General features: G+C 38.7%; 1 protein-coding gene across 1 annotated transcript in view; it reads right to left on the bottom strand.

Annotated features, from left to right (window-relative positions):
* Positions 1 to 4,935: 4,935 nt before the first annotated feature.
* The window catches only part of NSF (N-ethylmaleimide sensitive factor, vesicle fusing ATPase), a 303,795-nt gene continuing 293,625 nt past the window's right edge, over positions 4,936 to 15,105 (bottom strand). Inside the window, exon 21 of the mRNA XM_053699733.1 lies at positions 4,936 to 5,925. Coding sequence (XP_053555708.1) covers positions 5,898 to 5,925 — 28 coding nt within the window. The 3' untranslated portion in view covers positions 4,936 to 5,897. The remainder of the gene's footprint in view (positions 5,926 to 15,105) is intronic.

The raw sequence follows: 15,105 nt of genomic DNA, 5'->3' as shown, positions 1-15,105 counted from the left end.
TTTTCAATATCTCAGATGCCCCGACTTTTGTAAGTTATTTAATTCTTCATATTCAAGGTGTCAGTTACCTTTATTTATCCCTATCTTATGCTATACACTGCTCCCCAGGGCTCTTACCCTCATAGGGCGATTACGGGAAAAGGAATGGGGATATGACCTGTCTGTCCTCAGAACGGCAGGAAAAGGGAGTGGAGCATGTATGCTCAGACTTCGGTTGATCACAGTTTATCAGGTAGATGATTTACTCCTGTTTAGAATTATGGCAAGAAGTGTTTCTTTATCCTTTCCTCTTATGACCCTTTGTTTATGCCCCTCTGTTTAGTAGGCCTTCACTTAGGGATGTGGATTATATACTTTAAAATTTTGATGTAGTCCTGAATATGACTATAGCAGGTTTAAGGCTTCAGTTAAAATGAGAAGATGTGTAAATAAAATGGTGTGATTTCCCTCTGCAGGGACTCTTGAAATATCTGGATTCCTCTTTTGTTTCTGGTCACCTTATTCTTCAATATACTGCTCCAGCTTGGATATCTGTAGCCTTCCTTCCACCCCTTTCATTCAGTGGAGTTTTTGAGATTCCTGGATGTGAGGGCCTCCGTTTTTTTCCGTTTTGAAAAGTGCCTATTTTAGCCTCTTATCTCTTCTACCGAGTCTTTCAGTGTGGGTGATCACCTCTCATGAGCTGCTTCTACTATCCCAGATAGTTTTATCTTCTTTGGAGTGCCTTTTCTATCCAGAGTAGGCCGCAGCCGGGGCCTTTCCTGAGTTTGCTCTGGTTCTCAAATTCCGGATCCGGTTCAGTTTTTCTTACAGCTTCGATTTTGGTTTTGTTTATTCCCTCTTAGTTGGGGATGCTAACAGGCATGGCCGCCATCAGGGGGTGACAGGGGTGACTCCTGTCAGGGGCCCAATGGGCCGGGGGGCCCGATGAGGCAAGAACTTTTTAAAATTTTTTTTTTTTTTTACATTTTGGCAGCCACCAGTGGGTACTACAGCAGAGTGCTAATTTAGCATGGGAAATGTTATTACAAGGAGTAAAGTATTAGCATTTGAGAGGATTTCTGAGAGTGCACTAAACCTCTATGCACAGTGTGAAACAGACTTGGCACTTTGTTTGTACAGTGTGTGCCTGAGTCAGACGGCAGATCACTTTCATTTGCAGAGGAGGTAGGACTTACTTAGCAAATGTTTTTTTATTTCTTTGTGCAATTTTGGATTGTAACTTCAGTGTGGTAGTAGTTGTATGGTGGGGCCAGGGGTCCATAAAAACATTTTTCTTAGCAGCAGTGTATTTATGATTATTTGACAATGCTGTAGAAATTCTATATTTAAAACCATGCAGAAATGTTTCCTCCTCAATACACAAATGGTAGGTGCCCTTTTGGCAGATATGCATATATATGTGTATGTATGTATATATATATATATATATATATATATTACACTCCAGTTTACTGCCCCTTTATGCAAGCTATTTCCAGATGCAAGGAGGCATTTTATCTAAGATTTTTACATCTGCATAACATGTTATACTCTCAGACTAAGATTTCTCAGTGTTTGAAATGAGACAGGTTAACATAAAACTGTTCAGTTTACACTACAGCCAACTTCATTTTGAAATGCATACAAACAAGCCTAAAGCCTGCATTTAACCAGATCTAATGGTATGAGTACAGCAGCTTATGGTTCCACCAAGACCATATAGAGTACAGCATTTTCAAAATCCATAAGTACAGCTGACAGATGGGAACATTTGTACACTATATTTGAAGTGGTGCTCTTGGTTGGGGAAAATAGGGAAAAATCAAACATATGTCAACCTTTTAAAAGTACTTTTCTTCATCTAGCCATCTACCCAGATCAATAATGTACAATTTTGAATTCACAGATTTATTTTTGTTTGCACATTTACAAATATGATTCTTTAAAAAGTGATCTCTTAATTTCTGCAATTTTTTTTATCATGCATGTCACACACTGTTGATTTAGGGGATGCAATGTGCATAAATGTTTCCTCCTGTGAGTGTTTCTGTGGGTGTCTGTGTTTATGTCTTTGTGCTTTAGTTTGTGTCTCTATGAGTGTGTATATATTTTTTTTCTGTGGGACTCTCTGTGAGGGTGGGTGTGTATGTCTTTGTGCATTTTCTGTGGATGTCTGTGAGGGTGTGTGCATATGTCTGAGCTTTTTCTATCGGTGTCTCTGTGAGGGTGTGTGTATGTTTGTCTTTGTGTATTTTCTCTGGATGCCTCTGTGAGGGTGGGTGTGTGTTTTCTGTGGATGTCTCTGTGAGGGTGTGTGTGTATGTATGTCTGTGTTTTCTGTGGATGTCTATGTGAGGGTGTGTGTTTTCTGTGGGTGTCTCTGTGAGTGTGTGTGTATGTCTGTGTGTTTTCTGTGGATGTCTCAGTGAGGGTGTGTGTATGTATGTCTTTCTGTGTTTTATGTGGTTGTCTCTCTGTGTGTGTATGTCTTTCTGTGTTTTCTGTGGGTGTGTCTGTGTGTGTGTATGTCTTTGTGTTTTCTGAGGCTGTCTCTGTCGGTGTTTCCTTGGGTGTATGTGCAAGTTTGAGTTTGTGTGTGTTTCCATTGTCTGTCCCTTTTTAGGACAATTTTGACCTTACTACTGATTATTCACATCTTTCTACAGACTTTGAGACTGAGACCTTTCCGGAAGTCACCAATATACCATTTAACATTTAAATTATTGTTTAGGAAGTTCAGGGCCCTTCCTTTCAGCCACTGCATGCTGTTGTCATCATTTAATTGGCATCTTCCTTTACAAAAAGATAATCAGATCTCCATATTTTATTTTCTAAAACTCCTTTTTTTTTTTTTACAAAACTGTAGTTTACCTCATTACTTGTCAGGTCAATGTAAACAAGTGCTGAGTGTTTGTTTGGGTGTCTGAGTGTGTTTCTTTGCATGTCTGCTAGAGTGTCTATATATGAATCCTTATGTGAGTGTGTGTTTCAGTGTATGAGTGTGTCTGTGTGTTTGTATGTTAATACTTTTACTACATTTCCAAGCTTAAATAGACACTTAAGAATAAAGTGCATATACGTTTTAGTCACTTGGTCAAAAATTACACGTCAAAGGAGGGGGGGGGGGGGGGCTGATCAATGGTAAATTTCAAGTGGCGGCCCTGCAACAGGTATCAAATAGTGGCCTCAGAAAGTTGTTTTTTAATAAGTTTATACCCTTTTCTGTTCAGAGCTTCTCACATATGCTGCTATCTCCTTTGCCAGCTAGCTCCGCCTCCGGGTGTGTAGACTTTTTATATCCACTGTATATAATAAATATTGAACCTTCAAGTCACAGATATTTAAGAGCTCCCTTAACCCTCTCATTGCCAGCCTCTTAAAATGTAACTTGAATACAAGTTAATATACCCCTATAAGCAGATGCAGTGCCTCTTTATATGCTCCTGTTCTTAATATATCTCCACCTTTAGAGTTAAGTTATGTCCCAGGAAAACTCCAGAGGATTTAACCCCTAAAGTGCGGGTTCCTTCTAACCTAGAAGGGAAAGCACTTACCTGTGGATTCAGCAGCAGGGCAGGGAACAGCTTCTTAGGTGTGACAGACTTAACTTCTGACATAGACCTGTAGAAAAAAAACCCCACAGTAACCAACCCTGGTTATCTATAAAAGGGGTAGCATTGATATTAGAAGTTAAGCAAAGACCACCTCGCCGTCTTCTTACTGCTAAAAATCACCATTCCTCTTACTAAAGAGAATTACATGGACACGGCATAGCCCCAATCCTTTCTTGAAGGGAAAAGTACCCATTAAAGGATTATATATTTTCAGACACCATCATCCCGATGATAAAGGAAAAGAATGACTGGGGGCTTATGGAAAGTAGGAGTGATACTTAACAGCTCTGCTAAGGTATTATTTGCCTCCTACTGGCCAGGAGTTGAATTCCTACTAGTAATTGGAATAGATTTGTGGATTCTCCATGCCATTGGAAAGAAAACATATTTACCTATAGACACTTGTCCACTAACAAGCCAGTAGTAGACAGCCAAACCAGTACTGAAACATATCAGCAGTGGTAATGGAGATCATCCCTCTGACAAGCACCATACTCTGAGGGGAACCGGCCTCAACATAGACTGAAGACCCCCTTCTCTGAAGAACACTGCACAACGTAATTCTTTGATCACCTCTAACGGAGGCAAAGTAAAGACTGAGGTATGTGTGAGGTGGGAGGGGTTTTATAGAGCTCTTGGTATGGGAATCTTTGCCTCCCCCTAGCGGTAGAGAAGTAATTCCCATGAGTAAAGGATTGTGGACTCTCACCACCTGTATGAAAGAAAGTATATTAATATAACAGTGATGGTTATGCAAAATTGTGGAATGGTTAATAAAGGGATTATCTATCTTTTTAAACAATACCATTTTTGGTGTAGACTGTCCCTTTAAGTAGTATGCACCTCTTTTTCCCAGCTCATTTTTTAATTCCCCTTCTTCTTTCGAACCTTCTTCTTCTGCATTTGTTTACTCCCAAAGATCACAAATGCTGTCTATTTATTCTGTTTCTCTTCAAACATTGCTGCACTGATGATGCATCTAATTTAATAAAAGTGTAATTATTTTCAATACGACAGCGTTTTGGAGAGTAAACTCTTAAAGGGACAGTAAACATTACACAAATGCTGCATTACAATTTTATGCGCCAGTTATACATATATAATACCTCTTTAAAAACAGTATTGAAATTTGCAGTATCTTATTTAAATAAAAAAAAGTTGCAGCTGGTGGGGCGGATGGACACCAACCGCAAAGTAGTTTTGTAGCTAAATTTTTTATAAAATACTGCAAACATCAATACTTTTACTTTATCTTTAGTTTCCCTTTAAGGAGGAGTAGATGGCTACAAATCAGTAATTGAGGAAGAAAAAACAAGAAGGAACACAAGAATAAGACACATCCAATAAATAATTTGTTTATTGTAACCATCAACAATTGTGGTAACCCATAGAATATTTATTACATCACAGAAAAACATAAAATCCACAATAAAATTTTACATATATCATATGAAGGAGAGGAAATGTCTAAGAAGGGTTGGGGTAAATAAAGAAGCCACAGATTCACATTGATTTTTACTGCAAAGACGTCACAATATTGACGGATTCAAGTGTCAAGAAGGGGTTTAATGCCAATAAGCTCCCAAATGCTCTGGTGTATTAGGAGTTAAGCAGACGAGCACAGTGCTCACACTAACTGAGAGAATGTAAAAAGCTTCAGACATGCAGAGTGAGAGGTATATCAACAGCCAATCATCCCAACATTAACCTAAACCTTGGTAAGACTACAAAACTTTTAATTTTCAGAGTTTACAACTTTACTAAGTTTCAGGGGGTTATATTGGACTCAATGTCTATTTCCTCAGCAGCAGAGATATCATGTGCTTTTCTGGTTGTCAATCACTACATGACACAAGCAATCAAATTACCTTTTGAACATTAGGGGTGAGTTGTCCAGAAGATTGGTTGATATTAGTGCATTTATTTAAAAACTCCACATGTCTGTCCTACAGTCTGGACTATATGTACTAGAGTGTGCAGATGCATTACTTGATAGATACATCTCAAAACAAATAAGACAGCCCTGAGCAAAACAATTGTGCAAACCTTATAGCATTGCTACAAAACATTTTGCCACAGTTTGCCCTGAGCATTCTTAATGAGACGCACAGAGAGAAGTAATTTTGTTTACAAGACACCAGAAGGGATATTAAAACTACATGCATAATCAATGTGACAGCTCTCAGAACTCAGTGGCTTAGTTCCATGATCCAATGTTCACAGGAGGAGCTGGATTGTGGGGAATGTTCTGTATTATTTTATACACTGCACCCTGTCATTTCCAACTTGATTTTCTTTTTTTTAATTGTAAGAACGACGGACGGGTTCGCTGTAGAGAAAAAGAAAGAAAGAAAGAAAGGGTACTTTTGAGAAATCAGTTTATTAATATTCAAAGTAATAACAAAGAAATAACCACTGGTCATTATATATATATCCAGGTCTTTTAGAGTTTGGTTCAAACTTTCAAAACATATACTGCAGAATACATGGCAATATGCAATGGAGTTGTCCTAATGATTTCTGATAAGTTGCTACCAAACAACAAATTGTGTACAAAGATTTTTTTTCTTGCCATGGATACAAGACAGTGGTCATTTATATATTATGATGAGACTTTAGAGAAGAACAATAATATTGTGATAAATGCTTTAAGTAGTTTACTTGAATTTGTAAGTAAATAACAAATATTTAGAACATTTTCCAAAATTGCGCAGGTGATGTACTATACCATAAGACAACGTTAAATATGCAGGAGTGCTAAAAACAGCAAGAAAAAATAATCTATACTTGCTAATACATCAATTTCTTTACATTTGTAGTAGAATCCTAGTTGATAATGGGTACACAGGCTTCTTAATTTCAGCTTGAATTATTTCACTCAGAGCTGAGAAAAGAAAATATTGGGAAAATGAGAATGTGTATGACCAAGAAAACATAATTTATGTAAGAACTTACCTGATAAATTAATTTCTTTCATATTGGCAAGAGTCCATGAGCTAGTGATGTATGGGATATACATTCCTACCAGGAGGGGCAAAGTTTCCCAAACCTCAAAATGCCTATAAATACACCCCCCACCACACCCACAATTCAGTTTAACGAATAGCCAAGAAGTGGGGTGATAAGAAAGGAGCGAAAGCATCAACAAGGAATTGGAATAATTGTGCTTTATACAAAAAAATCATAACCACCACAAAAAGGGTGGGCCTCATGGACTCTTGCCAATATGAAAGAAATTAATTTATCAGGTAAGTTCTTACATAAATTATGTTTTCTTTCATGTAATTGGCAAGAGTCCATGAGCTAGTGACGTATGGGATAGCAAATACCCAAGATTTGGAACTCCACGCAAGAGTCACTAGAGAGACTCCACAACCCAAATCAAAAAAGTTTTAATCTTATAATGAAAAAAACTGAAATTATAAGCAGAAGAATCAAACTGAAATAGCTGCCTGAAGAACATTTCTACCAAAAACTGCTTCTGAAGAAGAAAAAACATCAAAATTGTAGAATTGAGTAAAAGTATGCAAAGAAGACCAAGTTGCTGCTTTGCAAATCTGATCAACAGAAGCTTCATTCTTAAAAGCCCAGGAAGTAGAAACTGACCTAGTAGAATGAGCCGTAATCCTCTGAGGCAGAGATTTACCCGACTCCAAATAAGCATGATGAATCAAAAGCTTTAACCAAGAAGCCAAAGAAATGGCAGAAGCTTTCTGACCTTTCCTAGGACCAGAAAAGATAACAAATAGACTAGAAGTCTTTCTGAAATCGTTAGTAGCTTCAACATAATATTTCAAAGCTCTTACCACATCCAAAGAATGCAAAGATCTTTCCAATGAATTCTTAGGATTAGGACACAATGAAGGGACAACAATTTCTCTACTAATGTTGTTGGAATTCACAACCTTAGGTAAAAATTTAAATGAAGTCCGCAAAACCGCCTTATCCTGATGAAAAATCAGAAAAGGAGACTCACAAGAAAGAGCAGATAATTCAGAAACTCTTCTAGCAGAAGAGATAGCCAAAAGAAACAATACTTTCCAAGAAAGTAATTTAATGTCCAGAGAATGCATAGGCTCAAACGGAGGAGCCTGTAAAGCTCTTAAAACCAAATTAAGACTCCAAGGAGGAGAGATTGACTTAATTACAGGCTTGATATGAACCAAAGCCTGCACAAAACAACGAATGTCAGGAAAATTAGCAATTTTTCTGTGAAACAGAACAGAAAGAGCAGAGATTTGTCCTTTCAAGGAACTTGCAGACAAACCCTTACCCAAACCATCCTGAAGAAACTGTAAAATTCTAGGCATTCTAAAAGAATGCCAAGAGAATTTATGAGAAGAACACCATGAAATGTAAGTCTTCCAGACTCGGTAATAAATCCTTCTAGACATAGATTTACGAGCCTGCAACATAGTATTGATCACTGAGTCAGAGAAACCTCTATGACTAAGCACTAAGCGTTCAATCTCCATACCTTCAAATTTAATGATTTGAGATCCTGATGGAAAAACGGGCCTTGAGATAGAAGGTCTGGCCTTAACGGAAGTGGCCAAGGTTGGCAACTGGACATCCGAACAAGATCCCAAACCAAAACCTGTGTGGCCATGCTGGAGCCACCAGCAGTACAAACGAACGCTCCATTATGATTTTGGAAATCACTCTTGGAAGAAGAACTAGAGGCGGAAAGATATAAGCAGGTTGATAATTCCAAGGACGTGACAACGTATCCACTGTTTCCGCCTGAGGATCCCTGGATCTGGACAGATACCTGGGAAGTTTCCTGTTTAGATGAGAAGCCATCAGATCTATTTTTGGAAGCCCCCATATCTGAACAATCTGAAGAAACACATCTGGGTGAAGAGACCATTCTCCTGGATGTAAAGTCTGGCGACTGAGATAATCCGCTTCCCAATTGTCTATACCTGGGATATGAACCGCAGAGATTAGACAGGAGCTGGATTCCGCCCATGCAAGTATCCAAGATACTTCTTTCATAGCTTGAGGACTGTGAATTTCACCTTGATGATTGACATACGCCACGGTTGTGACATTGTCTGAAAACAAATAAACGGTTCTCTCTTCAGAAGAGGCCAGAACTGAAGAGCTCTGAGAATTGCACGGAATTCCAAAATATTGATTGGTAATCTCGCCTCTTGAGATTTCCAAACCCCTTGAACTGTCAGAGATCCCCAGACAGCTCCCCAACCTGAAAGACTTGCATCTGTTGAAATCACAGTCCAGGTTGGATGAAGAAAAGAGGCCCCTTGAACTAAACGGTGGTGATCTAACCACCAAGTCAAAGATAGTCGAGTATTGGGATTTAAGGATATCAATTCTGATATCTTTGTATAATCCCTGCACCATTGGTTCAGCATACAAAGCTGAAGAGGTCTCATGTGAAAACGAGCAAAGGGGATCGCGTCCGATGCTGCAGTCATGAGACCTAAAACCTCCATGCACATAGCTACTGAAGGGAATGACTGAGACTGAAGGTTCCGACAAGCTGAAACCGATTTCAGACGTCTGTGAGAGACAAAGTCATGGATACTGAATCTATTTGGAATTCTAAAAAGGTTACCCTTGTCTGAGGAATCAAGGAACTTTTTGGTAAATTGATCCTCCAACCATTTCTTTGAAGAAACAACACAAGTTGATTCGTGTGAGATTCTGCAGAATGTAAAGACTGAGCAAGTACCAAGATATCATCCAAATAAGGAAACACCGCAATACCCTGCTCTCTGATTACAGAGAGAAGGGTACCGAGAACCTTTGAGAAGATCCTTGGAGCTGTTGCTAGGCCAAAAGGAAGAGCAACAAATTGGTAATGCTTGTCTAGAAAAGAGAATCTCAGGAACTGATAATGGTCCGGATGAATTGGAATATGAAGATAAGCATCTTGTAAGTCTATTGTGGACATATAATGCCCTTGCAGAACAAAAGGCAGAATAGTCCTTATATTCACCATTTTGAATGTTGGTATTCTTACATAACGATTCAAAATTTTTAGATCCAGAACTGGTCTGAAAGAATTCTTTCTTTGGAACAATGAACAGATTTGAATAAAACCCCAGACCCCGTTCCAGATATGGAACTGGCACAATTACCCCAGATGACTCCAGGTCTGAAACATATTTCAGGAAAGCCTGAGCCTTTACTGGGTTCACTGGAATGCGTGAGAGAAAGAACCTTCTCACAGGCGGTCTTACCTTGAAACCTATTCTGTACCCATGAGAAACAATGTTCTGAATCCAATGATTTTGAATTGAATTGATTCAAACATCTTTGAAAAATCGTAATCTGCCCCCTACCAGCTATGCTGGAATGAGGGCCGCACCTTCATGCCGACTTGGGGGCTGGTTTTGATTTTCTAAAAGGCTTGGATTTTTTCCAGACTGGAGAAGGCTTCCAATTGGAAACCGTTCCTTTAGGGGAAGGGTCAGGCTTCTGTTCTTTATTCTGACGAAAGGAACGAAAACGGTTAGCAGCCCTAAATTTACCCTTAGATTTTTTTATCCTGAGGCAAAAAAGCTCCCTTCCCCCCAGTGACAGTTGAAATTATAGAGTCCAACTGAGAACCAAATAAATTATGACCTTGGAAAGAAAGAGATAGCAACGTTGACTTAGAAGTCATATCTGCATTCCAAGATTGAAGCCATAAAGCTCTTCTAGCTAAAATAGCTAAAGACATATACCTGACATCAATTCTAATGATATCAAAAATGCCATCACAAATGAAATTATTAGCATGTTGAAGAAGCTTAACAATGCTATACACATTATGATCTGGTACTTGTTGCGCTAAAGCCTCCAACCAAAAAGTTGAAGCTGCAGCAACATCAGCCAAAGAATTAGCAGGCCTAAGAAGATGACCTGAACATAAATAAGCCTTTCTTAGATAATATTCAAGCTTCCTATCTAAAGGATCTTTAAAAGAAGTACTATCTGCCGTAGGAATAGTAGTACGTTTAGCAAGAGTAGAGATAGCCCCATCAACTTTGGGAATTTTTTCCCAAAACTCCAATCTATCAGACTGCAAAGGGTACAGTCTCTTAAACCTTAAAGAAGGAGTAAATGAAGTACCCAAACTATTCCATTCCCTAGAAATTACATCTGAAATAGCATCAGGAACTGGAAAAACCTCTGGAATAACTACATGAGGTTTAAAAACCGAATTTAAACGTTTACTGGTTTTAATATCAAGAGGACTAGACTCCTCCATATCTAATGCAATCAACACCTCTTTTAATAAAGAACGAATAAACTCCATTTTAAATAAATATGAAGATTTGTCAGTGTCAATATCTGAGGCAGAATCTTCTGAACCAGATAGATCCTCATCAGAGATAGATTAATCAGAATGCTGGCGGTCATTTAAAAATTCATCTAATTTATGAGAAGTTTTAAAAGACCTTTTACGTGTATTAGAAGGTGGTATAACAGACAGAGCCTTCTGAATAGAATTAGAAACAAATTCTCTTACATTAACAGGAATATCCTGAACATTAGATGTTGAAGGAACAACAACAGGTAATGGACTACTACTAATGGAATATTGTCTGCATTTGAAAGTTTATCATGACAACTAACACAAACTACAGCCGGAGGAACAGTTACCACAAGTTTACAACAAATGCACTTAGCTTTGGTAGAACCGACATCAGGCAGCAGCATTCCAGAAGTAGATTCTGATACAGGGTCAGATTGAGACATCTTGCAATATGTAATAGAAAAAACAACATATAAAGCAAAATTATCAAATTCCTTAAATGACAGTTTCAGGAATGGGAAAAAATGCAAACAGAATAAGCCTCTGGAAACCAGAAGCAAAAAGAAACAAAGACTTAAATAATGTCAAAAAAACTGGCGCCAAGTATGACGCCCACAATTGACAAATTTTTTGGCGCCAAAAACGTCTGCAACAAACACGAGCGTCATCGATGACGCAACTACGACGCCCGAAATGACGTCATTTACGTCAACAAACGTAATTCTCGCGCCAAAAATGACGCAATAAATTATAGCATTTTTTGCACCCGCGAGCCTAACAGCCCGCAATTTAGAAAGAAAGTCAAATTTGAAAAATTTTCAGGTAAGAAAAAAAATGTATTCATATGCATTTCCCAAAATGAAACTGACAGTCTGTAAGAAGGAAATATACTGATTAACCTGAATCATGGCAAATATAAGTATAAAACATATATTTAGAACTTTACATATAAAGTACCAAACCATAGCGGAGAGTGTCATAAATACAAAAAGACATACTTACCAAAAGACACTCATCTACATATAGTAGATAGCCAAACAAGTACTGAAACGAGAATCAGCAGAGGTAATGGTATATAAGAGTATATCGTCAATCTGAAAAGGGAGGTAGGAGAAGAATCTCTACGACCGAAAACAGAGAACCTATGAAATAGATCCCGATAGGATGACCATTGCATTCAATAGGTAATACTCCCTTCACATCCCTCTGTCATTCACTGCACTCTGAGAGGAAACCGGGCTTCAGCATGCTGCAAAGCGCATATCAACGTATAAATCTAGCACAAACTTACTTCATCACCTCCATAGGAGGCAAAGTTTGTAAAACTGAATTGTGGGTGTGGAGGGGGGTGTATTTATAGGCATTTTGAGGTTTGGGAAACTCTGCCCCTCATGGTAGGAATGTATATCCCATACGTCACTAGCTCATGGACTCTTGCCAATTACATGAAAGAAAAGGATTATGGGATGACAGAAAAAAGGCAGACAATACAATTGTGCATGACAGGGCAGACCTTCATAGAATTCTTCCACAGATGTAAATTAATTTATTTAATTAGTAAACGCACTCCAACTGGTAGAACTTTGCGAAACTATGTAAGTTAAGACCATATGACAGCCTTGTAAAATGGCTCAGTATAGCCTACATGGTGGTACTTTAATAAACCTGCAACAGTGGATTCAAACCACTAGTAACTGCCCCCTCTGCTGAATGCACCCCATTTGCTAAGACACACTGTTGTCTATCCTGAAGCCAGCATTCTAACCAGTTCATAATTTTTCCTTGATAGTACAGTAGTTGTCTAAATCTAACTACTGCCTCCTGAACTCTGTTTACCTCTATATCCTTAATTTGGTTACGAAGAGTCACTATTTCATCAGCCAATTTTCGATCAGGGTTATCTTTACACAGTCTTTCCTTTGAGCGAAGGGTAGCTGCTAGCAATCCTAAGGCGGCGCCCGCCTGCTTTCGACGGGATGCTTGTTTGTGGATACAGTCTCCTCGTATATAAGCCTTAAGGGCTGCCCATACTGTCTGGGGGGGACGGGGTAGAATTGCTGTTGTGAGTTAGGAATTCCAAAATGGAATCTCTAATCAAGGGCTGGAAGCTCGGGTCAGACCAAAGACCGGCAGGGAGCCTCCATCGCGGTCTCGGCGATGAGCCGAGCCCCGAGTCGAGGCGAATGATGAGGGCATCATGGTCAGACCATGAGCATGGTCTAATTGAAGCAGTTTTAAATGCATTGAGCGTCCAAGAATCTGAAAAAAAGTAATCCAGTCTGGAAAACGAATTATGTGGTCTAGAATAGTAAGTATAGTCTCTGGTGGTTGGGTGGCATGATCTCCAGATGTCATATAGACCATACTCAAGTATAAGGTCACGGAACTTCTTAGCTGTTGATAACGAGTATGAGTCAACAGTCCTATCCTGGTTAATCTTTTTATCCCAAGAGGTGTCCCAAACCATATTGAGATCACCTCCCAGAATGAGCCTACCTGACTTAATTTTAGAGACATTATGCAGTGTGGTTTTAAGAAACCTTGGCTGACTTTGGTTAGGGGCATAGACGTTCACTAACATATATATTTGCCCATCTAGTTCACAGATCAGTACAATGTATCTACCTTCTGGGTCTATTTCCAGGTAGATTTGTTCGAAACTATCCGATGGATGAGGATTGCTACCCCTCTACTTTTATCTGAATGGGAGGCTGAAACATAGGTAGGGAAATTCTGAAATTTAAATGTTTGTGCAGGCTCACACAGCCAATGTGTCTCTTGAAGGAAAGCTACCTGTACATTATTGGATTTCATAAAATTTCCCATGAGACTGCGTTTTGCTGGGGAATTGAGACCCTTGCAATTCAGAGAAGCAAAAGTGAGAGTGGACCCAGACGGTTCCATCTCACAGTTCACAATTTTTGACTCTAGACCAAGGCGAAACAGTTTAGGAATTATTTTTTGTGTGTGGGATGGTGTCAAATGCGTTGCTGAAATTTAGATATGCTACTGGTCTAACACTTTAATTAAATAATCAAAGAAGTCTACTAGTTTAGGCTAGCATGATCTTCTTGAAACAACAATCTAAAGCAAAACATCAAAATCATTCAGAAGTATATGAGAAATAACACCAACAGAACAGGCATCACACAACTTAATCTGCTTGTTAGCAGTTAATCTAAACCAGTGTTTTTCCAACTAGTGTGCCGCGGAACACTAGTGTCCCGTGAGAGATCCTCAGGTGTGCCGCGTCAGACTGAGAACAGTGTGACATATCTTTTAAATTTTGCTTGTTTTGATGTGACAGGCTCATCAGTCAGACAGGCAGGCATCATTTACAACCATGACATACTGACATTCATTCACAGACAATCATTATGATGTATAATATATGCTGTATTAGGCTACAATGTGTGATTTTGTAAAATTTTGGGATGTGGTGTGCCGCAGGATTTTTTTATGTAAAAAAGTGTGCCACGGCAAACAAAATGTTGAAAATCACTGATCTAAACAGTTTGCTCTAGTAAAGTAGCTTTAACAGCATTTATAGGAGTAACTGGAATACTATTATCCTCCTTCAAACCAAAAGGCAAATTAGAAAAGCTAAAGAAGGCAGGAATGAAATGGGAAAGTGAAGATAATATTGACATCTGGAAATACAATTAATGCAGCCACAAGAATTCCACAAATGGCACAAAAATTAAAATGGAGCACAATGTCATCTGTTTTTGGATCTTCTTCACACCTTAAACTTCTTGCAAAGTAAAAATGCTACTGAAAAAAAGGCCTGCCTGTGCAGTGAAAAGGTCTGAAATAAAATTGTATTGTCTGCACCCTTATACAACAGGTAGTTCTAGTATAAGTGGAGAAAGATAGGATAATCTAAGCAAACACTGACAAACTCATAAACCGGAAAGGAGCGAGCTGCACTTAGTGCTATGGCGCGGTCGGGCCGGGCTGTGACTATACAGCTGGCCCGATGCGCTGACTAAAAATAACAGACCCGCTCAGCAGAGAGCGGGTCTGTAAAAGTGCCGTATTTTAGCAAATTAAACGGTAAAAAATGCTTTTATGGCTATAGCACCTAAATAATGTTATATAATTCTGCACTATGTGCAGAATTATATAACATTATTTTTAAGGTTTACTGTCCCTTTAAAGGGATAAGAAACAGTGCTCCTTTAGTAACAAAATTTTAAAACAAAGTAAAAAAAAAAAAAGGATCAGATTATGTTAAAC

Source organism: Bombina bombina, chromosome 1, assembly GCF_027579735.1.
Source record: "Bombina bombina isolate aBomBom1 chromosome 1, aBomBom1.pri, whole genome shotgun sequence".
NCBI lineage: Eukaryota > Metazoa > Chordata > Amphibia > Anura > Bombinatoridae > Bombina > Bombina bombina.
The sequence above is the reverse complement of the archived record's forward strand: the minus strand, read 5'-3'. Positions and strand labels throughout refer to the sequence as shown.